Raw genomic sequence first — 24,997 nt, forward strand, 5'->3', positions numbered from 1 at the left:
CAATATCTACTAAATAATGGCAACAAATTTTAATATTATATGAATTTATGTTGTAAAGAATTAATATTTTACTAAGCTCCCCTAACGAATCCACTGTAGCAGGTACTCACTCTCTTGTGAGACTTGACCCGAACCCACGATCCAATCCCGTTTGGATTTGGGTTTTTTAGGGAATTTTCTTTTTTGGGGGTGGGTGGGAGGGGAAGGAACTAAGAAGTGCTTTCAAACATAGCACAAATGTTTTATGAGAATATTATTTAGTTGTTTGATTGGATCATTGGTTATGACGTTGGAAAGAAATTTGGAAACCCTTTTGTTGATAGGACGATCACTTCTTAACCAGTTTTTACAAGAAATTTTCCATCGCATCGTTGTTATTTACGCGTTAGAAGTTTTAAGGGTGAAAAAATATTCATGTTCTGTGTAGTTTTTTTATCCGTGTATTTTGCTATTGTACTGTATGATTGCCCTCTGTCGCATGAGTGCTTTATGAAAATATTTGTTGGGTCTTCGATCGGATTAGTGGTTATGATGTTGGAAAGGAATTTACAACGCTTAGTTGACGGGACAATCACTTAAAAACACATGTCGCCAAATTATGGATGCTTATGGCAAACTTTGAACATTGGTAGTTGATTTTTGTTAAATACATGTGACGAAATTAGTTGGAGAATTGGTGTTTATGTTGATAAGATATATTGTGTGTTTTGTCAATTTATGTTGTGTGTTTTGTTTTGATAAGATCATGTGCTATTAGTATTGTTGAAATGGTAAATCAGAATCTATTATAGAGAGAGAGAGAGAGAGATGGGAGAGAACAGAAACGGTTAAGGGCCTTTATATTTTAGAAAATTAAAGGGTTTTTCTCATTTACTTGCTCTCCAAGTTAACTGATTACATGGGCACTTTCGATATTTTCATCTAAATTTTGTTTGAAAAGAAATGCTTTTTTAAAGAACTAATAATTAAACTTATAAAATGCATTTTCTCTATGTGGAAAAATGTTTCTCTACTGATTTTTGCTTAATTCCTTGGTGAATCTAGCTAGGCCGGGAGCTTAGCATTATCATTTAATCTCTCGCATTCTTTTTTTTTTGTTTTTTTTTGTTTGAGGAGATGCGACCTTTATGAGATTTTAATACATCTCAAAATTTTGAGCTATGTAGCTTCACTGAATGCAGATAATATAAATTTTGGTAGCGATACCAAAGCAATCAAAAGGGAATTAGTTTGATATACTTACAAATTATAAATTCTTTATAAGTGATAATTTGAGGCAAAATCTTTCCATGTATATGTTGTATAACACTTATATGCTATTATTATCATGATTATTATTAGTCATTGCTATTATTGCTCTTGTTATTATTATTATTATTATTATAGTAAAACTTATAAAATTAATCCCCTAGATTGATGTCGATTTTTGTCGAATTTAGTGAGGTATAAAGAAAATTGAACGCGTAACCTTGTTCTTTAAATTATTTCATATATTATGAGGGTGAGAGGTCTCGTAGTGTTAGACTTTAGTATTATCTCATCTTTCATCCCTCTCCCTGGTCCTCTCCTCCCTCTCCTTCGCCCTATCCTCCCGACCCTCTCGATGGCCCAGTGATCCCTACCTTTCTCTCTTTCACCCCTGTCCTCGGCCCTCTCCCGCCTCTTTTTGTCTCTTTCATCCCTCTCATTGGCCCTTTCAATGGCCCTCTCCTCTCTCTCCTTCGCCCTCTCCTCCCTCTCCCTGGCCCTCTCAATGGCCTTGTCTTCCCTCTCTTTCTCTCTTTCACCCCTCTCCTCAACCCTCTCATGCCTCTGCATCTCTTTCATCCCTCTCCTTAGCCCTTTCATTGGACCTCTCCTCCCTCTCCTTCGCCCTCTTCTCCCCCTCCTTCGCCTTTTCCTCCCTTTGCCTAGCCCTCTCAATGGCCCTGTTGTCCCTCTATTTCTCTCTTTCACCCCTCGGCTCTATCCTGCCTTTCTTTGTCTCTTTCATCCCTCTCCTTGGCCCTCTCCCTGACCCTCTCCCTGACCCTCTCATCCCTCGACCTGGCCCTCCTCCCTATCAACCTCCCTCGCTGCCTTTTGTCACTCTCCAACCTATCCATCTCCCATTTCCATCGGTTCTTCCTCTCATTCCCTCTCGACGAATTCCAGCTATAGCCTCTCGGCTGCCCAATCACTCAGCCTTCACAATATCTCCCCCCCACAACTATTGCTCGCCATCCTACGCATACATCTTCCCACTCTTATCATCTGCAGCGCATCGTCGTCAGCACACTAGCTCTCACCCCCAAGAACCTCATCTGCAGGGTTGTTCCTAACAAGATCACTAAGAACCTGATCTGCAGGGTTCTTACCCCCAGAATCATCGCTAAGATCCTGGTCAGGTTTCTCTCCCCGACATCACCACCGATTTCCTGAGGAGGGTGCTCGCCCCTCTTCCTCCTGCAACTCAACCTCCTCGTACCCCATCATCCCCTTCCCCTTGGCACGAGGACTGCTGGCATTCGGAGATTGATCCCTGCAATAGTCGATAAGGACTGTCGGCGGCTACGACGACGATGTGGGGTTGGTGGGCTCTGCGATTGTTAGTGGTCGGGCTTGGGCTTCGATTTTCGCATCGATGTTAGATACTGCGGCTGAGCGTGCTGACGGGTTAACAAAGGGAGGAGGCGACGTCGCCGACGGTCGGGAGGAGGAGGACGACGACGATAGGGGGGCGCCTTCGCTCGTAACTGCTCTTCTTCCGACCGACCTTTCAAAAAAACTGCCACAAATTCTGTCTCTCGAAGATCGTCATGATCTCTGGCGGTGAGGGGTAGAGAGGGAGAGAGGAGAACAAAGTATTATTGGTTCTTAAAAGAAAGAAAGAGAAAGAGAGAGAGTGAGTGATGAGAGAGAACAGAAACGGTTAAGGGCCATTATATTTTAGAAAATTGAAGGTTTTTTTTTCTCGTTTACTTGCTCTCCAAGTTAACCGGTTACAGGGACACTTTCGGTATTTTTGTCTAAATTTTGTTTGAAAAGAAATGCTTTTTTAAAGAACTAATAATTAAACTTATAAAATGCATTTTCTCCATGTGCAAAAATGTTTGTCTACTGTTTTTTGCTTAATTCCTCGGTGAATCTAGCTAGGCCGGGAGCTTAGCATTATCATTTAATCTCTCGCATTCTTTCTTTTTTTTAGTTGTTTTTATTTGTGTTGTTTTGTTTGAGGAGATGCGGCCTTTTTGAGATTTTAATACGCCTTAGAATCTTGACCTATATAGCGTCATTGAATGCATATAATATAAGTTTTCGTAACGATACGAAACCAACCAAAAGGAAATTAATTTGATTTACTTACAAATTATAAATACTTTATAAGTGATAATTTGAGGCAAATCTTTCCCTGTATATGTTGTATAACACTTATATGCTATTATTATCATGATTATTATTATTGTCATTGCTAGTTTTGCTCTTATTATTATTATTATTATTATTATTATTATTATTATGGTAAAACTTATAAAATTAATCCCCTGAATTGATGTCGGTTTTTGTCGAATTCTGTAAGGTATAAAGAAAATCAAACGCGTAACCTTGTTCTTTAAATTATTTCGTATATTATGAGGGGGAGAGGTTTCATAGTATTAGACTTTAGCACTATCCCATCTTTCATCCCTTTTATTGACCCTTTCAATGGCCCTCTCCTCTCTCTCCTTCGCTCTCTCCTCCCTCTCCCTGGCCCTTTCGATGGCCCTGTCGTCCCTCTCTTTCTCTCTTTCACCCCTCTTCTGCCTCTCTTTGTTTCTTTCATCCTTCTACTTAGCCCTTTCAATGTCCCTCTCCTTCGCCCTTTCCTCCCTCTCCTTCGCCTTTTCCACCCTTTCCCTGACCCTCTCAATGGCCCTGTCGTCCCTCTCTTTCTATCTTGCCTCTCTGTCTCTTTCATCCCTCTCCTTTGCCCTTTCAATGACAATCTCCTTCCTCTCCTTCGCCTTTTCCTCCATCTCCCTGGACCTCTAATGGCCCTGTCGTCCCTCTCTTTCTCTCTTTCACCCCTCTCCTCGACTCTCCTGTCTTTCTTTGTCTCTTTCATCCCTCTCCTTGTCCCTCTTCCTGGCCCTCTCATCCCTCTCCCTGGCCCTCTCCTCCCTATCGGCCTCCCTCGCAGCCTTTTGCCCCTCTCCAACCTCTCCATCTCCCATTTCTACCGCTTCTTTCTCTCATCCCCCCTCTCGACAGGCTCCAACTGCAGCCTCTTGGTTGCCCAATCATTCAGCCTTCGCAACATCTCCCCCCACTATTGCTCGCCATCCTACGCATACCTCTTCTCCCTCTTATCATCAGCAGCGCATCGTCGCCAGCACCACTAGCTCTCGCCCCCAAGAACCTCATCTGCAGGGTTCTTGTTCCCAACAAGATCACCAAGAACTTGATCTGTAGGGTTTTTATCCCTAGAATCATCGCCAAGATCCTGGTCAGGTTTCTCTCCCACGACATCAGCATCGATACCCCGAGGAGGGTGCTCACCCATTTCTTCCTCTTACAGCTCAACCTCCTCGTATCCCATACTCCCCTTCCCCTTGGCACGAGGACTGCTGTCATTCGAAGATTGATCCCTGCAGTAGTCAGTCAGGATTGTCGGCAGCGACGACGACGATGTGGGGTTGGTGAGCTCCGTGATTGTTAGGGGCCGGGGTTGAGCTTCGATTTTCGCATCGACGGAAGATACTGCGACTGAGCGTGCCGATGGGTTAACATCGGGAGGAGGCAACGTCGCCAACGATCAGGAGGACGATGACGATAGGGGGCGCGCCTTCGCTCGTAACTGCTCTTTCTTCCAACCGACCTTTCGAAAAAACCGCCACGAATTCTGCCTCTCGGAGTTCGTCATTATCTCTGGCGGTGAAGGGGAGGGAGGGAGAGAGGAGAACAAAATAATATTGGTTCTTGAAAGAAAGAAAGAAAGAGAGAGAGTGATGAGAGAGAACAGAAAGGTTTAAGGGCCTTTATATTTTAGCAAATTGAAGGGTTTTTTTCTCGTTTACTTGCTCTCTAAGTTAACCGGTTAAGGGACACTTTCGGTATTTTTGTTTAAATTTTGTTTGAAAAGAAATGCTTTTGTAAGAACTAATAATTAAACTTATAAAATGCATTTTCTTGAAGTTTAATTATTAGTTTTTTAAAAAAACATTTCTTTTCAAACAAAATTTAGACAAAAATACCGAAAGTGCCCCTGTAACCGGTTAACTTGGAGAGCAAGTAAACGAGAAAAAACCCTTTAATTTTCTAAAATATAATGGCCTTTAACCGTTTCTGTTCTCTCTCATCACTCTCTTTCTTTCTTTCAAGAACCAATATTACTTTGTTCCCCTCTCTTCGCCTCACCGCCAGAGATCATGACGATCTCCGAGAGGCGGAATTTGTGGCGGTTTTTCTGGTTTTTTTGAAAGCTCGGTCGGAAGAAGAGCAGTTACGAGCGAAGGCGCACCCCCTATCGTCGTCGTCGTCCTCTCGACCGTCGGTGACGTCGCCTCCTCCCTTTGTTAACTCGTCAGCACGCTCGGCCGTAGTATCTACCGTCAATGCGAAAATCGAAGCCCAAGCCTAACCCCTAACAATCACAGAGCCCACTAACCCCACATCGTCGTTGCAGCCGTCGACAGTCCTTATTGACTATTGCAGGGATCAATCTTCGAATGCCAGCAGTCCTCGTGCCAAGGGGAGGATGGGGTACGGGGAGGTTGAGTTGCAGGAGGAAGAGAGGGGCAAGCACCCTTCTCAGGATATCGGTGGTGATGTCGGGGGAGAGAAACCTGACCAGGATCTTAGCGATGATTCTGGGGGTAAAAATCCTGCAGATGAGGTTCTTGGTGATCTTGTTGGGAACAAGAACCCTGCAGACGAGGTTCTTGGGGGCGAGAGCTAGTGGTGTTGGCGATGATGCGCTGCAGATGATAAGAGGGGCAAGATGTATGCGTAGGATGGCGAGCAATAGTTGTGGGGGAGTAGGGGAGATGTTGTGAAGGCTGAGTGATTAGGCAATCGGGAGGAGAGGGACAAAAGGCAGTGAGGGAGGCCGATAGGGAGGAGAGGGCCAGGCAGAGGGATGAAAGAGACAGAAAGACAGGACAGAGCCGAGGAGAGGGGTGAAAGAGAAATAGAGGGACAACAGGACCAGAGAGGAAAAAGCGAAGGAGAGGGATGAAAGAGACGGAGAGGCATGAGAGGGGTGAAAGAGAGGGACGACAGGGCTAAGGAGAGGGATGAAAGAGGCGGGAGAGGGCCGATGAGAGGGGTGAAAAAGAGAAAGGTAGGGATCACTGGGCCATTGAGAGGGTCGGGAGGAGAGGGCGAAGGAGAGGGAGGAGAGGACCAAGGAGAGGGATGAAAGATGAGATAATACTAAAGTCTAACACTATGAGACCTCTCCCCCTCATAATATATGAAATAATTTAAAGAACAAGGTTACGCGTTCGATTTTCTTTATACCTCACTAAATTCGACAAAAACCGACATCAATCCAAGGGATTAATTTTATAAGTTTTACTATAATAATAATAATAATAACAAGAGCAATAATAGCAATGACAATAATAACAATCATGATAATAATAGCATATAAGTGTTATACAACATATAGAGGGAAAAATTTTGCCTCAAATTATCACTTATAAAGTATTTACAATTTGTAAGTAAATCAAATTAATTCCCTTTTGGTTGCTTTGGTATCGCTACCAAAACTTATATTATCTGCATTCAGTGAAGCTACATAGCTCAAAATTTTGAGACGTATTAAAATCTCATAAAGGTCGCATCTCCTCAAACAAAAAAAAAAAACAAAAAGAAAGAAAGAATGCGAGAGATTAAATGATAATGCTAAGCTCCCGACCTAGCTAGATTCACCAAGGAATTAAGCAAAAATCAATAGACAAACATTTTTCCACATAGAGAAAATGCATTTTATAAGTTTAATTATTAGTTCTTTAAAAAAGCATTTCTTTTCAAACAAAATTTAGATGAAAATATCGAAAGTGCCCCTTTAATCAGTTAACTTGGAGAGCAAGCAAATGAGAAAAACCCTTAAATTTTCTAAAATATAAGGCCCTTAACCGTTTCTGTTCTCTCCCATCCACACTCTCTCTCTCTCTTTCAAATCCAGGATATACTCTGTTCTCCTCTTTCCCTCTCTCCCGCTCACGCCATGATATCATGACGATCTCTGAGAGGCAGAATTCGTGGTGGTTTTTTCGAAAGGTCTGTCGGAAGAAGAGTAGTTATGAGCGAATGCACGCCCCTATCGTCGTCCTCCTCCCGACCGTCGGCGACGTCGCCTCCCGATGTTAACCTGTCGGCATGCTCAACTGTAGTATCTTTCGTGGATGCGGAAATCGAAGCCTAAGCCAGACCCCTAACAATCGCGGAGCCCATCAACCCCACATCGTCATCGCCGCCGTTGACGGTCCTCACTGACTACAGCAGGGATCGATCTCCGAACGCCTGCAGTCTTCGTGCCTAGGGGAAGGTGAGGATAGGGTACAGGGAGGTTGAGCTACAGGAGGAAGAGGGGCGGGCACCCTCCTCAGGGTATCAGTGGTGATGTCGGGGGAGAGAAACCTGACCAGGATCTTGGCGATAATTTTGGGGGCAGGAACCTTGTAGATCAGGTTCTTGGCGATAATTCTGGGGGCGGGGGCAGGAACCTTGTAGATCAGGTTCTTGGTGATCTTGTTGGGAACAAGAACCTTGCAGAGAGGTTCTTGGGGGCGAGAGCTAGCGGTTCTGGTGACGTTGCACTGCTGATGATAAGAGGGAGAAGAGGTATGCGTAGGATGGTGAGCAATAGTTAGGAGAGAGATGTTGTGAAGGCTGAGTGATTGAGAGAGACAAAGGCAGGAGAGGACCGAGAAGAGGGGTGAAAGAGAGAAAGAGAGGGACCACCGGGCCATTAAGAGGGCCAGGAAGAGGGAAGAAAAGGCGATTGAGAGGGAGGAGAGGGCGAATGAGAGGGAGGAGAGAGTCATTAAAAGGGCCAAGGAGAGGGATGCAAGAGACAGAGTCAGGAGAGGGTTGAGGTGAGGGGTGAAAGAGGGAAAGAAAAGCAGGAGAGAGCCGAGGAGAGGGGTGAAAGATAGAAAGAGAGGGACGACATGACCATCGAGAGGGTAGGGAGAGGGAGGAAAAGGTGAAAGAGAGGGACGAGAGGGCCAAGGAGAGGGTGAAGAGGGTCATTGAAAGGGCCAAGGAGAGGGATGAAAGAGACAGAGAGGGACGAGGAGGGGTGAAAGAGAGAGAGAGGGACGACAGAGTCATTGAGGGGCAGGGAGAGGGAGGAAAAGGCGAAGGAGAGGGCCAGGGAGAGAGGAGAGGGCTGTTGAAAGGGCTAAAGGAGGGGATGAAAGAGACAAAGAGAGCCAGGAGAGGGGTGAAAGAGAGAAAGAGAGGGACGACAGGGTCATTGAGAGGGGCAGGGAGAGGGAGGAGAGGGCCGTTGAAAGGGCCAAAGGAAGGGATGAAAGAGACAAATAGAGGCAGGAGAGGGCCGAGGAGAGGAGTGAAAGAGAGAGAGAGAGGGGGGGACGACATGGCCATTGTGAGGGTCAGGGAGAGGGAGGAGAGGGTCATTGAAAGGGCCTAGGAAAGAGATGAAAGAGACAGAGAGGCAGGAGAGGGTCGAGGAGAGGGGTGAAAGAGAGAAAGAGAGGGATAACAGGCCCATTGTGAGGGCCAGGGAGAGGGAGGAGAGGGCCATTGAAAGAGCCAAGTAGAGAGATGAAAGAAACAAAGAGAGGCATGAGAGGAGAGGTGAAAGCGAGAAATAGAGGGACAACAGAGCCTTTGAGGGGCCAGGGAGAGGGAGGAGATGGCGAAAGAGAGGGAGGCGATGGCCATTGAAAGTGCCAAGGAAGGGATGAAAGAGACAGATAGGCAGGAGAGGGCCGAGGAGAGCGGTGAAAGAGAGAAAAAGAGGGATGACTGGGCCATTGAGAGGGCTAGGGAGAGGGAGGAAAAGACGAAGGAGAGGGTCATTGAAAGGGCCAAGGAGAGAGATGAAAGAGACAAAGAGAGGCAGAAGAGGGCCGAGAAGAGGGGTGAAAGAGAAAGTGAGAGACGATAGGGTCATTAAGAGGGTCAGGGAGAGGGAGGAAAAGGCGAAGGAGAAGGCCAGGGAGGGGGACATGGAGAGGGGTGAGAGACAAAGAGAGGGTTGAATAGAGGGGTGAAAGAGAGAAAGAGAGGGACAACAGGGCCACCGCCAGAGATCATGACGATCTCTGAGAGGCAGAATTCGTGGTGGTTTTTTCGAAAGGTCTGTCGGAAGAAGAGTAGTTATGAGCGAATGCACGCCCCTATCGTCGTCCTCCTCCCGACCGTCGGCGACGTCGCCTCCCGATGTTAACCTGTCGGCATGCTCAACTGTAGTATCTTTCGTGGATGCGGAAATCGAAGCCTAAGCCAGACCCCTAACAATCGCGGAGCCCATCAACCCCACATCGTCATCGCCGCCGTTGACGGTCCTCACTGACTACAGCAGGGATCGATCTCCGAACGCCTGCAGTCTTCGTGCCTAGGGGAAGGTGAGGATAGGGTACAGGGAGGTTGAGCTACAGGAGGAAGAGGGGCGGGCACCCTCCTCAGGGTATCAGTGGTGATGTCGGGGGAGAGAAACCTGACCAGGATCTTGGCGATAATTTTGGGGGCAGGAACCTTGTAGATCAGGTTCTTGGCGATAATTCTGGGGGCGGGGGCAGGAACCTTGTAGATCAGGTTCTTGGTGATCTTGTTGGGAACAAGAACCTTGCAGAGAGGTTCTTGGGGGCGAGAGCTAGCGGTTCTGGTGACGTTGCACTGCTGATGATAAGAGGGAGAAGAGGTATGCGTAGGATGGTGAGCAATAGTTAGGAGAGAGATGTTGTGAAGGCTGAGTGATTGAGAGAGACAAAGGCAGGAGAGGACCGAGAAGAGGGGTGAAAGAGAGAAAGAGAGGGACCACCGGGCCATTAAGAGGGCCAGGAAGAGGGAAGAAAAGGCGATTGAGAGGGAGGAGAGGGCGAATGAGAGGGAGGAGAGAGTCATTAAAAGGGCCAAGGAGAGGGATGCAAGAGACAGAGTCAGGAGAGGGTTGAGGTGAGGGGTGAAAGAGGGAAAGAAAAGCAGGAGAGAGCCGAGGAGAGGGGTGAAAGATAGAAAGAGAGGGACGACATGACCATCGAGAGGGTAGGGAGAGGGAGGAAAAGGTGAAAGAGAGGGACGAGAGGGCCAAGGAGAGGGTGAAGAGGGTCATTGAAAGGGCCAAGGAGAGGGATGAAAGAGACAGAGAGGGACGAGGAGGGGTGAAAGAGAGAGAGAGGGACGACAGAGTCATTGAGGGGCAGGGAGAGGGAGGAAAAGGCGAAGGAGAGGGCCAGGGAGAGAGGAGAGGGCTGTTGAAAGGGCTAAAGGAGGGGATGAAAGAGACAAAGAGAGCCAGGAGAGGGGTGAAAGAGAGAAAGAGAGGGACGACAGGGTCATTGAGAGGGGCAGGGAGAGGGAGGAGAGGGCCGTTGAAAGGGCCAAAGGAAGGGATGAAAGAGACAAATAGAGGCAGGAGAGGGCCGAGGAGAGGAGTGAAAGAGAGAGAGAGAGGGGGGGACGACATGGCCATTGTGAGGGTCAGGGAGAGGGAGGAGAGGGTCATTGAAAGGGCCTAGGAAAGAGATGAAAGAGACAGAGAGGCAGGAGAGGGTCGAGGAGAGGGGTGAAAGAGAGAAAGAGAGGGATAACAGGCCCATTGTGAGGGCCAGGGAGAGGGAGGAGAGGGCCATTGAAAGAGCCAAGTAGAGAGATGAAAGAAACAAAGAGAGGCATGAGAGGAGAGGTGAAAGCGAGAAATAGAGGGACAACAGAGCCTTTGAGGGGCCAGGGAGAGGGAGGAGATGGCGAAAGAGAGGGAGGCGATGGCCATTGAAAGTGCCAAGGAAGGGATGAAAGAGACAGATAGGCAGGAGAGGGCCGAGGAGAGCGGTGAAAGAGAGAAAAAGAGGGATGACTGGGCCATTGAGAGGGCTAGGGAGAGGGAGGAAAAGACGAAGGAGAGGGTCATTGAAAGGGCCAAGGAGAGAGATGAAAGAGACAAAGAGAGGCAGAAGAGGGCCGAGAAGAGGGGTGAAAGAGAAAGTGAGAGACGATAGGGTCATTAAGAGGGTCAGGGAGAGGGAGGAAAAGGCGAAGGAGAAGGCCAGGGAGGGGGACATGGAGAGGGGTGAGAGACAAAGAGAGGGTTGAATAGAGGGGTGAAAGAGAGAAAGAGAGGGACAACAGGGCCGTTGAGAGGGCTAGGGACTGGGAGGAAAAGGCGAAGGAGAGGGAGGAGAGGACGAAGGAGAGGGCTATAGAAAGGGCCGAGGAGAGGGATGAAAAAGACAAAGAGGGGCATGAGAGGGCTGAGGAGAGGGGTGAAAGAGAGAAAGTGAGGAATGACAGGGCCATTGTGAGGGCCAGGGATAGAGAGGAAAAGGCGAAGGAGGGGGATGAGAATATAATTTAGTTGTCTGATTGGATGATGTTGGAAAGAAATTCGAAACACTTTTGTTGACAGCACGATCACTTGTCAACCAGTTTTTACAGGAAATTTTCCATCGCATCACTGTTATTTACTCGTCAGAAGTTTTCAAGGGTAGAAAAATATTCATGTTATGTGTATTTTTTTTATCCATGCATTTTGCTCTTGTACTGTACAATTGCCTCTTTGTTGCGTGAGTGTCTTATGAAAAATATTTGTTGGGTCTTCGATCGGATTGGTGGTTATGATGTTGGAAAGGAATTTACAGCGCTTAGTTGACGGGACAATCACTTGAACACGTGTTGCTGAATTGTGGATGCTTATGGCAAACTTTGAACATTGGTAGTTGATTTTTTGTTTAATACATGTGGCAAAATCGGTTGGAGAATTGGTGTTTATGTTTTGATAAGATACGTTGTGTGTTTTGTCAATTTATGTTGTGTGCATTGTTTTGATAAGATCATATGCTATTAGTATAAGAACAAAGCACTATCCCTTTGGTGTTTATAAATTTCATGAGCTTTTATTTTATTTTTTTATCATTTATTATTTGGTAAAATGTTTTAATATCATGCAAAGGTTATTTGTGTAAATTTACATATATTTTCTTTCCTTCCCTTCCCTCCATTAGTACTCCCAAACAAGTTAAATTAAGTTCACCTTCATTCACCTTACTCAACTCCCAAACAACATATTACAATTCCCCTTCCTTTCCTTACCTTCCCTTTCCCTTGTTTATCTTTCCTTCCCTTTCCTCAGTGAACTCCCAAACATAGCATTACTCTCTTGCCGCCGATCTCCCTCATCGTCAGGTACTACTACCATCTATTTCTCCTAATTTCTTGCGAATTATTTTTTTTAGCGAAGGATTCGAGCAAAGGGATCCAGTTGTTGCTTTGATTTCTTCATTTAGGGTTTCTGATTGTATCAGTTCACTGAATATGAAATTGCTTATTAGCTGAGAATCTTTTTTATTGGTTCTAAAGGATTTTGGTTAGATCGAGTTATAACTATGATCTTATTTTGATTAAAAAAAAAAGAAAGTTCTCCATTTTTTTATTCAGACATTTTAATTTTAATTTTTTTGGTAGAAATCCTTACAAAAAATGGAGACAGATGGAGGCCAGAAGCTAAAGATCGCCGTCATCCATCCTGACCTTGGAATTGGTTTGCGTTCTTCTCTTCTGTGTTTCTTTTTATTTTTTATTAAATTTATTAATATCAGGGGCTTGCAACTGTCAAAATATGATGGGTAGAAAGGGGATTTTTAGAGAGTGTATGTATTTATAATAAATCACATGAATATGGCAGTTAATGTTTTCCCTCGTAAACTTTAAGAGTGAAGCCTGTTATTCATTTGAGTATAATAGGACAGATTCTTCATGTGCTTACATTGTTATGTGCATATGATAGTCATTATATGGAGATGCTTCTTGCCCAGTGTAAGAACTCCTGTTAGTTTAATGCAGGTGGAGCTGAAAGATTGATCGTGGATGCGGCAGTTGAACTCGCGGACCATGGCCACAGTGTTCATGTTTTCACAGCACATCATGACAGAAGCCGTTGTTTTGAGGAAACAGTTGCTGGTGAGAATCTTGTGGACCTTGAGGAGTAAAATCTTTAATAGCCGATTCTTCGGCTTTTTAGTATTTCTGGAATCAGATAATACAAGATGCATGCAGCATATCTAATATCAATATTTATTAGTGTTCTCGTCAGTTTTATAGTATTTCTGGATTGTTGATGATTTTTCAAAAATTTCAGAAATTTATAGCTTATCTTTGCAATTGTATGATATAGGTAAGCGAATGTAATTGTTTTCTGCCTGCTGTTCAGGTCCTTTTCCTGTTACGGTATATGGCGATTTCTTGCCTCGCCATATTTTCTACCGCTTCCACGCAGTGTGTGCATATCTTCGATGTATCTATGTTGCCATTTGTGTGCTTCTCTTCTGGTCATCTTTCGACATTGTATTGGCAGACCAGGTCTCTATAGTTGTTCCCCTCATGAAATTCAAAAGATCAACGAAGGTAATCTCTTCAGCAAGCATTCTTTTCTTCATGCATAATACTGAACAATTGATTTCCCCTGCTTTTTGTGTTTCTTTTCCTTTTGTTTTAGAACCAATGTAGCCATTAATGTTGTTACCATTGTAACCAAAACACTGTTTGTGATAGAGATATATCTGAACTATGATAAACATGTTAATAATTTTTTTTGTTGCCAGATAATTTTCTACTGTCATTTTCCGGATTTGTTACTTGCACAACATACAACTACTGCCAGGAGGTTGTACCGGAAACCAATCGACTTGCTTGAAGAGGCAACTACTGGTCTGTCTCATATGCATTCCTTTTTCTTTTCATTTTTTGATAATATCTACTCTTTTTTCTAAACATGTATTGAACTGGTCTTTTCTCTTTATTGCTCATGCTTATCTAGTGCCTAGACTAAATGATAATGATATTTGCAGGTATGGCCGATTTAGTACTTGTTAACAGCAGATTCACCGCATCTACATTTGCAAAGACATTCTCGTGTCTTCATTCAAGAGGAATCAGACCTGCTATTCTTTACCCTGCAGTCAACATGGGCCAATTTGATGGACCTTGTGCTTATAAGTAACTGACATGCTTGTATATACCTTATTATAAGTAACTACAGATCAAATAGATGTTGTTGCTACTTGGTAACCTCTTCTCTTGTTACTCAAATTCCTTTTTTTTTCAGGTTGAATTTCCTTTCTGTTAATCGTTTTGAAAGAAAGAAGAATCTTCAACTGGCAATTTCGGCATTTGCATTGCTCCGTTCCTTGGGGAGCACTCTTCCTGACCAAAGCTTATCTGAAGCTACCTTGACAATAGCAGGTGATTGCTACAAATGTTTATGGTTTTCTCTTTTGTTGCATCACTGTCTAATATATTTTTTAATAAAACGGTTGGAAGCTTAGCTTGGTGGCTTTTTTTATTTACGGGTCTACTTTGATCGTCCATAAATGTAACTGCTGCATTATGAATTTGATGATATTTTCTTTTGTTATCATATATGATAGCTTGTCTTTTCATTTATGCTCACTCACATTTACATTTACTCGACAGTTGTCTGCGGAAGGTCATTCTATGAGGAGGATCATCACAAACTAAAATAAACATTACTCTTGTAGTTTATGAGTTCACTGCATTCATTTTGCTTACGATGGTTTTGTTTTTCAGGTGGCTTTGACAAACGTCTGAAGGAAAATGTCGAGTATCTAGAGGAACTTAAAGAGTTGGCTGAAACTGAAGGAGTTTCTGATCGTGTTAGGTTTGTTACATCCTGCTCAACTGCAGAAAGAAATGCTCTGCTCTCTGAATGTCTGTGTGTTTTATATACCCCAAAGGTAAACAGAGTCCATTATAATTTTTTTAAAGATACTTTTCCTCCTGGTTGTGTTGTTGATAAGAGTTCAATGAAATATCCCAATAACAACAAAAATACGCCAAACTGAAGAAAGAGAAAACATACCAGGCAATAAAACTACGCAAATGACCAGAAGTAAGCAAACTATAGAGTCAGCAATGATTCCCTCCAAAAGATATAAGCATGAGCCAAAATACAGTCCTCCTGAATCAAGAGAAAAAAAATCCAGATGCGATAGATGTAAAGTAGTTGCCCCTCCATGATATTATCTTTTCCCACTCCTTGATCCTCATAAGACGAAACATCTGAATTACCCCTCTTTAATACAAATTTATAAAGTTTAAATCAGCCGAAGCTTTGGATTCTGACGTAAAACTTCTTGTTCGATCTCTGCAGGATGAACACTTTGGCATTGTTCCTCTAGAAGCAATGGCAGCACAAAAACCGGTTATTGCTTGCAACAGTGGAGGCCCAGTTGAGACGATTATACATAAAACTACAGGATTTCTCTGTGATCCAACTCCTCTAGAATTCTCGAAGCATATGGCTAAACTTATGGCCACTCCTGAAATGCCTATAAAGTTGGGTGAAGAGGCACATCGACATGTCACTGAGAACTTCTCTATCAAGGTATTCGGTGAACAGCTTAACCATTATGTTCTTGAGACTTTCCATCAAAGAATGGAATAAGATACAAGTTGATACTTTCAAGTTCCCATTCAAAAGCTCAGATGATTCTGAAATTTATAACCCTCAGTTTTTTGTTTCTTAAGGGTCCGTGATCTTGAACATACTGAAATTGATACATATCTAATGAGTAGTGGACATGCTTCAGTGTATTTATCGAAGGTGTACATACATTTTCAGGTTAGTGACATTTAGAGGAACTTGTCGCTTGTTTAGTCGATCCATTTGAATTTAAAAGCAGATTGATCAGTAATGGCTCATTTAGAGGAACTTGTCGCTTGTTTAGTCGATCCATTTGAATTTAAAAGCAGATTGATCAGTAATGGCTCCATTTCCTTTCAGTAGACTTATTAGTTGCTAATTACCTTTAGTGAGGACGACAGTGTAGTTGTCTATTGATGACTTTGTATCTCAGGCATATGTTGTTTTCGTTAGATGACATAATGGATCAAATTACATTCTGTGAATGATAGTTTTGAGGAAAGATAAGCAAACAAATCCATTATTTGCAGTAAAATTGTGTCTTAATCACCACCGATATTTTGAATTTGGAATCAAAGTGGAGATTCTTAATCCATTGAATCGTATCATCTAGAGATTGGCACTCGATCCTCTTTTAAGTCTAAATCAGTTTGCATGAATTACCTTTTCTTGAGAGATTTTTACGAGATGCTTAATTTCGCGAGTACACTTACAAGAGTTTCAGATTTTTTTTTTTTGAAAATGCTGGACCTCCTTCAGACAAGTCGCGACGCCAACAAGCTCGCCGCGTACTCCACAGTCTACGCTGGACCCCTGTCGCTTCTGTAACGGATTGCTGGTTGATTCTCTTTTCCTTGTTCCTCGATTCAGTACCGTGCTTATTCTCTATTTCCTTCATCGCAAAACTTTTCACAGGATGATAATTTCGTTTACTATATTTTACAGGGAACTGTTTACCCTAAAAATAATTTTCTCTAAAGTTTCAGACACCTGCTGCACATGATAATTAAACCCTGTAACTCCTACATAAAATGTCCTCAATAAATTTCTGTTCGATTTTATGCTTTCTATAATTAAACCCTGTCATCAGAAAAGATAGCGGGGAAAAAAAACTAGTTCTCTTTTAAGTTGCTTCCTTCATCTTCGTTTGTTAAGGCTCCCAAGTAAAAAAAACAACTTATCAGTTACTTTCGCCAGCAACAAAAAATAGCCATATGTTTGAAATTCGGGAAAGAAACAGCTCTCTTCCATCAAAAATACAAACTGTTCGAACATCAATATCATGTCGAACGTATTACTCACCCACCCGCGTTCGAACATCAACGTTATGTAGCCATGCATGTAATTGACAATGCTAATAATAATGAGAGAGCGTACTTTATTTTTCAAAGTAAAAAAATTCAACAAAAATAGCTGTAAATTTTATAACTTATTAACTATATGGTAATACCACTTTCCAGAAATTAATACTCGATCCGCCATTGCAGTTGCTGGTTCATAAAGCTCCGAAATCATTGCGGAAAAGCCACGTAATTAATCAAGTGGCTTAATTTCTTCTTTAGCAACCAAATTCATATTCCACCTTCGCTTTCCGAAAAATATTTAGCACATCATCAATTGGAGTTTTAGAGGTTACGGCAGATCTAAGTAGATCAAGAGCCTGCACCAAAGTCAAGAGTGTTAAAAAACAACACAGTAAGAGTAAAGGTGGATAGCCTACAATAAACATGTAACTGTCAAGGAAACAATGAATCACCTGCATTTCTCCAAATACGGCCCTCTTCATCTCTAGATCGCTGAACGAAAGATCCTGGCTCTTGACAGTTTGGAGCGAGGAAGAGGCGGATAATTGAGACACACAAAGATCAGTAGTCACCAGGAATTTCCCCTTGGCATATCCACCACCTGTTTCTGTTCTTCCCTCAGGAGATTTTGGATTCAACATCCTAAAATCTGCCCGCTTCACGCCGTGGACACATTCTGAAGCTTCACAATCTATATCATTATTATTCCAGAAGCAACTGTAACAACCACGGCAAAAACCCTTAGGGGGTGCAATTTCATCCACCTTTAGCATGTTACCAGTGTAACCAAAAAATGATGCAAGCTTAGGAGAGAGAAGAATATCCCTGCATTCCTCAGATTTGAACTTGTCTGAACTAACCTTTGTGGCACTTCGATACAAGTTATCGACACATCCCAAGAACGACTTGTTATTTTGGAGCTTGATCAGGGCGCCAAGAGGCAAGGTTAGGAAACTAAATATAAAGTTCACATAATCTTCTTCAACTTCTACAAATGACACTTTTTTCGTAGACTTGTTTAAAAACAAATTGATGTGTGTTTCTTTTGATTCAGCTTCTGTGTTGCTTTCTCTTTTAACTCGAATCATGTTTTTAATATCGATTCCTTGTGATGCATCATTCGTCACACCCACATTTTTGAAAAACAAGTCAGTAAGCGGAGAACTGGAGACCAGCAGTCTTCGAAGCAATGTCAATATCTGCAATTGTTAAATACAAATTACACAATACAAAGGTTTGTTGAGTAAAACCATTTCATTAGAAAGCGAAAAGGGGAGTCCAAATAGTGAACCCTGGTCAATTATCGACAGCAACTCATAATTTTACAGATACAGGACACCAACTTGAGTTGAAATCACAGGAAGCAGTTGGTTCAATACAAATATAATTATGTAATTATTTTGGATTTGCTCTATTAGGTAATTATGTTGTAATCTTAAAGTAATATAATTATTCTATTTCTAAAAATCTCAATATATTAATCGATATTCTGCCTTTACAAACATAGGGGCGAAGATTTTTCTAAAATTTTATCAGTGATGGGCAATTTACGGTATGATAGATATTAGGTTTCGGCTTTAAATAAATTTAATAAGAAATCTGTCATCACAAGCATTCATATTACCACTTTTGCTGCTAGTGAAGGTGAAGCCAGTTTGAACTTTGTTGTCTTAAAATTACTCATACTTGTGAAGTCAAACGACTAATTACCTCGTCTCTACCGAGATCCATAACCTTCTCCTCCAGGGTGCATTCATCTTCCTTTCCCAATTTCCGAATGAAAGAAAGGTAATGCTCCATAGAAAACGGAGTTATACGAAGGTCATCAGTAATCATAAACTTATCTCCACTCTTGACAAATAGTTTGCCAGCATCCACATTCCCTTTCGCCCGCGTTCTCCTTGAATCCATAGTTTCTCGACAGTGAGGACATCGAGCATTCAAAACAGAGCTGCCCAAGCATGTGGCCTTGGCACAACAACCAGCCTTTCGACAAACATAGATGGTCCTTGGATTCGACTCTCTGCTATCAATATTTACCTTTAGATCTTCACATCGTACAGCTGCAGCGCTTTGAGGGAAGAGAAGCATGGTCTTGCATGCCTCAGTCTGGAAATTATGCACATCAAGATTCTCGACGCTCCCATACAATTTGTCCATGCATCCAATATTAGATTGCTTGTTGAGGAGCCTGACGATGGTTCCCAATGGCAGGGTGAGGAAGCTGAAGAGGATGTCAATAAAGTCGCTGTCCGCTTCGGCCAGCGCCACCCTTTGCTTCGCCTTGTCCACGAAAAAACTAATGGTTACCTTTTTTTGTTTCCTGGCCATGCTGAAATGTATGATCCTCCTTCATTCAAGAGAACCTACAGCATAGTGCAAGAACATGCAGCCTTTGCCGCAAGAAAATAGGCTGAAAAGGTTTCTTGACGTGTAACCTTCAAATCCTATCTATTTAGAGAAGGTTCCACAAAAAAGGGGGGAAAAACAAAAATATATCAATCTGCTTCATGTTCACATTCTATCAAGCAAGTATAGAGAGTAAGATCAACATCCAAATATTTACTATCCACTAATATTAACTATTGGCTTATAAACGGACATGTGAACATGATTACGATACCACTCCGATTAATATGGTATACAAATTGAACGAGTATAAAGAAGAGAAAAGATGATATCTTTGAAGGGGGGCTCCGGTAATGGGTAAGAGGTTTTCTTTTTTTCGTTGTATTTTCTAAAGGAAATCATCCCTCCTTTTATAGGGGCTAACCCACTATCTCCACCCCCCTTCAGTTCCGCCCCATGAGAGATTTCCTCTCAACAAACCATTCCACGTTCCCACGTTTCTCTCAACAGAGAAACAAACGTTGATTTGGTCACCATTAGACCGAGTCTATGCAACATCTCCCACTTGACCAAATTAACCAAGTGGCATGCCTCTCACTATCCGTGAGATCAGATGTTTCTGCTTACTATTACTCCCACTATCCGTAGAGAGTAACTCTTATTTCATTATTCATGAAATTTTACTTGAACTTATTTATTCCTAAGTCCCATCAAACTTACATGTTTGATAAAAGATTCCGCTGGTATTCCTTTTGTCAAAGGATCAGCAATCATATCTGTAGTAGGGATATAAGTCACTTTGACTTCTCCCTTTTCTACAATATCTCGAATATAGTGATACTGGATCTCAATATGTTTTCCTTTGGAGCTATTCGCGCCACTATTGATTAAGCTAATTGCTGCTTGATTATCACAATAAATATCAATAGGTCCTTCTAACAAATTGAGATCAAGATCAATCAAAAACCGTCTTATCCAGACAGCATGTGTAGTTGCCATACTGCAAGCTATATATTCAGCTTCTTGCGTATATCTAGCAACACACCCTTGTTTCTTACTACTCCAAGAAACAGCTCCTCCTCCAAAGATAAATAAGTGTCCCGAAGTGGACTTTCCATCATCTTTATCACCTCCGAAATCAGCATCGGAATAACCGAGGAGTTCAAGCGAATCAGCTTGATAAACTAATCTATGAGTCAATGTACCTCTGATATACTTCATAATCCTTTTAACAGCTTCCCAATGTGCTGGTCCTGGATTACTTTGATATCTACTGACTAGACTCACAGCATAAGCTATATCAGGTCTGGTGCACAACATTGCATACATCAAGCTTCCAATTGCTTGAGCATAAGGAACATCTAATGGCTTCTGCCCCTCTCCAGGGCTTTGCTCTTTACATAATCTCTTTCCCATAACCAACGGAGTTGGTGCCGGATTGGAATTCTCCATTCCAAACCTTTTAAGAACTGATCTTAAATATTTTTCTTGGTTTAAACTTAGCATTCTAGACTTTCTATCTCGAATTATTTGAATTCCAAGAATATATGATGCATCTCCCATGTCTTTCATCTCAAACTTTTCGCTGAGATCTGCCTTGGTTTTATTCAACATTTCTATGTCATTTCCAGCGAGCAATATATCATCCACATATAAGGATAATATAGTAAACTTGCTCCCACTTTTCAAGACATATACACAATTATCTAATTTATTTTGAATAAAACCAAGTTTAGTAACTGCATCATGAAATTTGAGATACCATTGTCTAGAAGACTGTTTTAAACCATATAGAGATTTCATTAATTTGTAAACTTTATGTTCCTGTTCTTTCACCTGAAAACCTTCAGGTTGTTGCATATATATTGCTTCCTTCAACTCTCCGTTAAGGAATGCAGTTTTAACATCCATTTGGAATAACTCCAAATCAAGATATGCAACAATAGCCAAAATAATTCTAATGGATGCAAATTTAGCTACAGGAGAATACGTCTCCTGAAAATCTATTCCTGCCTTCTGGTTATAACCTTTGGCAACTAACCGTGCTTTGAATTTATCAATAGATCCATCAACACGATATTTCTTTTTGAGCACCCATTTGCATCCTATGGCTTTCCTATTTTCTGGTAGATCACATAACTCCCATACCTTATTCTTTTCTATGGAATCAAGTTCTTCTCTCATAGATTCTAGCCATGAAGCTGATTCATGCGATTTCATCGCATCAGAAAAAGTTAAGGGATCTTGTTCTTCTATATTTGTATCTACCGAAAAACAGGATGACTCACATGAATACAAATAGTAATCATCCATCCATGAAGGTTGTGTTCTTGGTCTTTTGTTGCCTACAACCGGTTGATTAGGTACATTATTTTCCATAGGTATTTCATCATTTTCAAGGTTAGGTTCATTCACAATATCAGGGTCATTAGTGGGAACAACACTGTAATAATCATCATCTATTACAGTTAGAGGTTCTGTTTCCTCTTGAACTTGTTCCTCTTCCTCTAGATTCTCTAGAAATGTAGCATCTCTGCTTTCAATGACACCTTTTTCTTTATTGTAGAACTTATAACCTTTTGACTTTTCTGAATACCCTATGAATCTACACTTTATTGTTTTAAAATCCAACTTATCTCTAAGTTGACATGGAATGAGAACATGGGCTATAGATCCCCACTTCCTGAGATGACTCAAATTAGGTTTCCTCCCATTCCATAATTCATAAGGTGTAGATATAACTGATTTGGTGGGAATTCTATTTAAAATGTAGTTTGCAGTTAACAATGCTTCTCCCCAAAAGTTTTTAGAGAGACCAGAATGAGACAACATGCATCTAACTACATTTAATAATGTTCTGTTTTTTCTTTCAGCAACACCATTCTGTTATGGCGTATACGGCATTGTTGTATGCCTTTTAATTCCATGCTGAATACAATAACTTTCAAATTCTTTAGAATTATATTCTCCACCTCTATCAGTTCTCAGAATTTTGATTTTCAATCCAAGTTGATTTTCAACTTCTGTCTTATATCTCTTAAAGCAGTCAAAAGCTTCTAATTTTCTGGATATAAGATAGACGTGTGCAAACTTGGAATAATCATCTATAAAAGTAATAAAATATTCTTTATTACTATGAGTTTTGACACTTAGGGGACCACAAATATCCGAGTGTATCAACCCTAAAAGTTCATTGGCTCTTGAAATACCCAAACTTTCCACAATTGTAGCAGGCTCCACATGGTACTTTCTTTCTCTTGAATTGTTGTGACTTCGGTCCTCGCGGTTGTGGTTTACTAGGACCAGGGTTTTTATAGCTTCCAGTATTATGCCTCTGGCGGACATAATTCAGCTCTTGCTGCACCATATTCAGTTCTGGTTCCTTCCTACTGGCTATTAAGTCCTGTTCTATCGTTAGGTGTATAGGAAGATCAGTGACAGACTTAATGGCAGGATTCATTCTTAATGTGGTGGCAGCCACAGCAAGTGAAGGGGGAAGACTATTCAAAATGGTTGCTACTTGCATTCTTTCCGGGATTTCGGTCCCAGCAGTGGATAAGTCCTTAGCCATGACAATCATTTTATTTATATGCTCTACGACATTGTCTCCCTCTTGCATACGACAAGAATTATACTTATGCAAGAGTAGTTGGATGTTAACTTCAGAAGCAGTGTCGTATTTTTCTTTTATTGCATTCCACATGTCCATGGAAGTTTTATAAGTTTCAAAAACTTTGATTAAATTATCTTCCATGAACATGAGCATAAGACTTTTCGCCTTTTTGTCTTTCGACTTCCACTGTTCAAACCCTTTCTTTTCTTCAGGTGTTGATTTATCAGTAAGGGTTGGAGCAGTGGTTTCGATTATATCATCAATATTGTCATGAATAAGAGCATATCCTATTTTTCTATGCCACATATCATAATTACTGCCATTAAATTTGTCAATTTTCCCTAGTTCTGATAGAACGAGTTTACTAGCCATTCGGTAAGAACTAAAACTAAATTCAATTTAAATTTGTATGAGGTTGATATTTTGACAAATATAATAAAGTTAGATAAAATTAATTAAATAAATTAAAATGAACCTGATTTTTGTGAGTTGAGAAACGAAGCTCCAATTAAAGCGAGGTCGTCACTTAGCGGTGTTGACCGAAGAATCTGTTGTCGAAGTTTCGACGTCGTTTCTGACTGGATTGGAGATGATCAACTTGAAACAGTCGGGCCAGCAAACAAACACGATTGGAGATGATCAACTTGAAACAGTCGGGCCAGCAAACAAACACAACACTCAAAGGCCCAAAAAGAAAGCCCAAAACAATGTTAATGAAGATGTATTAATAGGAGGGCTCACGAATTTTGATGGGAAAAACTTGAAGAAAGGATTTTTTGTAGGCTTGGTGTAGGACAAGAAGGAATAGGGTAGACTTTATTGTATAGGACAAAAAATGCTAGCTTGCTAACTGGATGTGGATTCAAAGAGTAAAACCGAAAAAAAATGTTAATGAAGATGTATTAATAGGAGGGCTCACGAATTTTGATGGGAAAAACTTGAAGAAAGGATTTTTTGTAGGCTTGGTGTAGGACAAGAAGGAATAGGGTAGACTTTATTGTATAGGACAAAAAAATGCTAGCTTGCTAACTGGATGTGGATTCAAAGAGTAAAACCGAAAAAAATATGCTAGCTGGATGTAGACATGTAAGTGGGTTTAACTTGTAAACAATAGGCCTGTGACTATGAAAAGAGAGTAAACAATAGGTGTAGGCCTGTGGCTATGAACAAAAACCAAGGCAGAGAAATAAAAGAGAGTAGGTTGTGAACACTAGGACCGAAAAATAAAAGAGTTGGCCTTTCTTCTTCAGAAAAAAATACTGCTGGTTCTTCTTCTTCAACCTAGCTTCTCTTCTTCTTCAACAATGGTCTGGACCGATGGCTTCTCTCTACTCTTCAAAAAAAATCTTAATCCACCAGCTCTGATACCAGTGAACGAGTATAAAGAAGAGAAAAGATGATATCTTTGAAGGGGGGCTCCGGTAATGGGTAAGAGGTTTTCTTTTTTTCGTTGTATTTTCTAAAGGAAATCATCCCTCCTTTTATAGGGGCTAACCCACTATCTCCACCCCCCTTCAGTTCCGCCCCATGAGAGATTTCCTCTCAACAAACCATTCCACGTTCCCACGTTTCTCTCAACAGAGAAACAAACGTTGATTTGGTCACCATTAGACCGAGTCTATGCAACACAAATATCTTAATAAATTATTAAATTATTACATACTAAGACAACTGGTATCCGTTGTACGAATGATAGGTGGCAGTTGTTTTGGTCATTATTAATAAATTATTAAATTAATTCTCTTGGAAACAAATCAATACTAACTATTATATATGTTTGGCGAAAAGACTTATACCCAACTTGGTCCCCACACTTCATTTTTTTCCCAACTTTATTCCTCTTATTATTCAGTCCTCTTTTGTTCCTCTGTTAAAATTCAGTTAAATAGAATTTGAGAGGAAAATTCTACACCTACCTCCACTTTGTTCCTTTTGGAAAAAAGAAATATGATTGCATTCTGGCCGTCTCTCATTTTATCTCCTCTTCGCTTCTTTGTTTTTCTTAGTTGAATTCTAATGATATATGCCATCTCTGTGGGCAGGGTAGTAGTCTTCTATTCTTATCTTCGGTGTGTGTGAGGGGATTTTTTTTGCATTGGCTGAAACTTTTACTATTTAGCACATCTTGCTATT

At 41.6% G+C, this 24,997-nt stretch overlaps 3 protein-coding genes and 1 long non-coding RNA gene across 4 annotated transcripts; 2 read left to right on the plus strand and 2 right to left on the minus strand.

The window, feature by feature from the left end:
* Positions 5,914 to 9,181, minus strand: LOC109825407. Its single transcript, XM_020392262.1, has 2 exons — positions 8,469 to 9,181; positions 5,914 to 6,193 (listed from the first exon to the last, which is right to left on the minus strand). The coding sequence occupies exons 1-2, from the start codon at positions 9,167 to 9,169 to the stop codon at positions 5,914 to 5,916; spliced, it is 981 nt and encodes a 326-aa protein (XP_020247851.1). The 5' UTR covers positions 9,170 to 9,181.
* Positions 9,578 to 10,617, plus strand: LOC109825623. Its single transcript, XR_002243046.1, has 2 exons — positions 9,578 to 9,708; positions 9,757 to 10,617. It is a non-coding gene; the product is annotated as an uncharacterized LOC109825623 (long non-coding RNA).
* Positions 11,407 to 15,869, plus strand: LOC109825622 (alpha-1,3/1,6-mannosyltransferase ALG2-like). The gene is made up of 9 exons (XM_020392481.1): positions 11,407 to 12,342; positions 12,622 to 12,697; positions 13,000 to 13,116; positions 13,367 to 13,560; positions 13,758 to 13,863; positions 14,004 to 14,151; positions 14,261 to 14,397; positions 14,743 to 14,909; positions 15,326 to 15,869. Exons 2-9 carry the CDS (start codon positions 12,637 to 12,639, stop codon positions 15,617 to 15,619), a joined length of 1,224 nt encoding a protein of 407 aa, XP_020248070.1. The 5' UTR covers positions 11,407 to 12,342; positions 12,622 to 12,636; the 3' UTR covers positions 15,620 to 15,869.
* On the minus strand, positions 16,954 to 19,963 carry LOC109826145. Its single transcript, XM_020393126.1, has 3 exons — positions 18,613 to 19,963; positions 17,355 to 18,101; positions 16,954 to 17,258 (listed from the first exon to the last, which is right to left on the minus strand). Exons 1-3 carry the CDS (start codon positions 19,231 to 19,233, stop codon positions 17,157 to 17,159), a joined length of 1,470 nt encoding a protein of 489 aa, XP_020248715.1. The 5' UTR covers positions 19,234 to 19,963; the 3' UTR covers positions 16,954 to 17,156.

Source organism: Asparagus officinalis, chromosome 10 (genome assembly GCF_001876935.1).
Source record: "Asparagus officinalis chromosome 10, Aspof.V1, whole genome shotgun sequence".
In the NCBI taxonomy this organism is placed as follows: Eukaryota; Viridiplantae; Streptophyta; class Magnoliopsida; order Asparagales; family Asparagaceae; genus Asparagus; species Asparagus officinalis.

Coding starts and splice junctions, on each gene's coding strand:
- LOC109825407 (XM_020392262.1), bottom strand. CDS start 9,169: ATGTCCCCCTCCCTGGCCTTCTCCTTCGCCTTTTCCTCCCTCTCCCTG. Junction 6,194..8,468: donor CCCTTTCAACGGCCCTCTCC/TCCCTCTCCCTG, acceptor CCGTCTCTTTCA/TCCCTCTCCTTCGCTTTTTC.
- LOC109826145 (XM_020393126.1), bottom strand. CDS start 19,233: ATGGCCAGGAAACAAAAAAAGGTAACCATTAGTTTTTTCGTGGACAAG. Junction 18,102..18,612: donor TGGATCTCGGTAGAGACGAG/GTAATTAGTCGT, acceptor TAACAATTGCAG/ATATTGACATTGCTTCGAAG. Junction 17,259..17,354: donor CCGTATTTGGAGAAATGCAG/GTGATTCATTGT, acceptor ACTTTGGTGCAG/GCTCTTGATCTACTTAGATC.
- LOC109825622 (XM_020392481.1), top strand. CDS start 12,637: ATGGAGACAGATGGAGGCCAGAAGCTAAAGATCGCCGTCATCCATCCT. Junction 12,698..12,999: donor CCATCCTGACCTTGGAATTG/GTTTGCGTTCTT, acceptor AGTTTAATGCAG/GTGGAGCTGAAAGATTGATC. Junction 14,910..15,325: donor GTGTTTTATATACCCCAAAG/GTAAACAGAGTC, acceptor CGATCTCTGCAG/GATGAACACTTTGGCATTGT.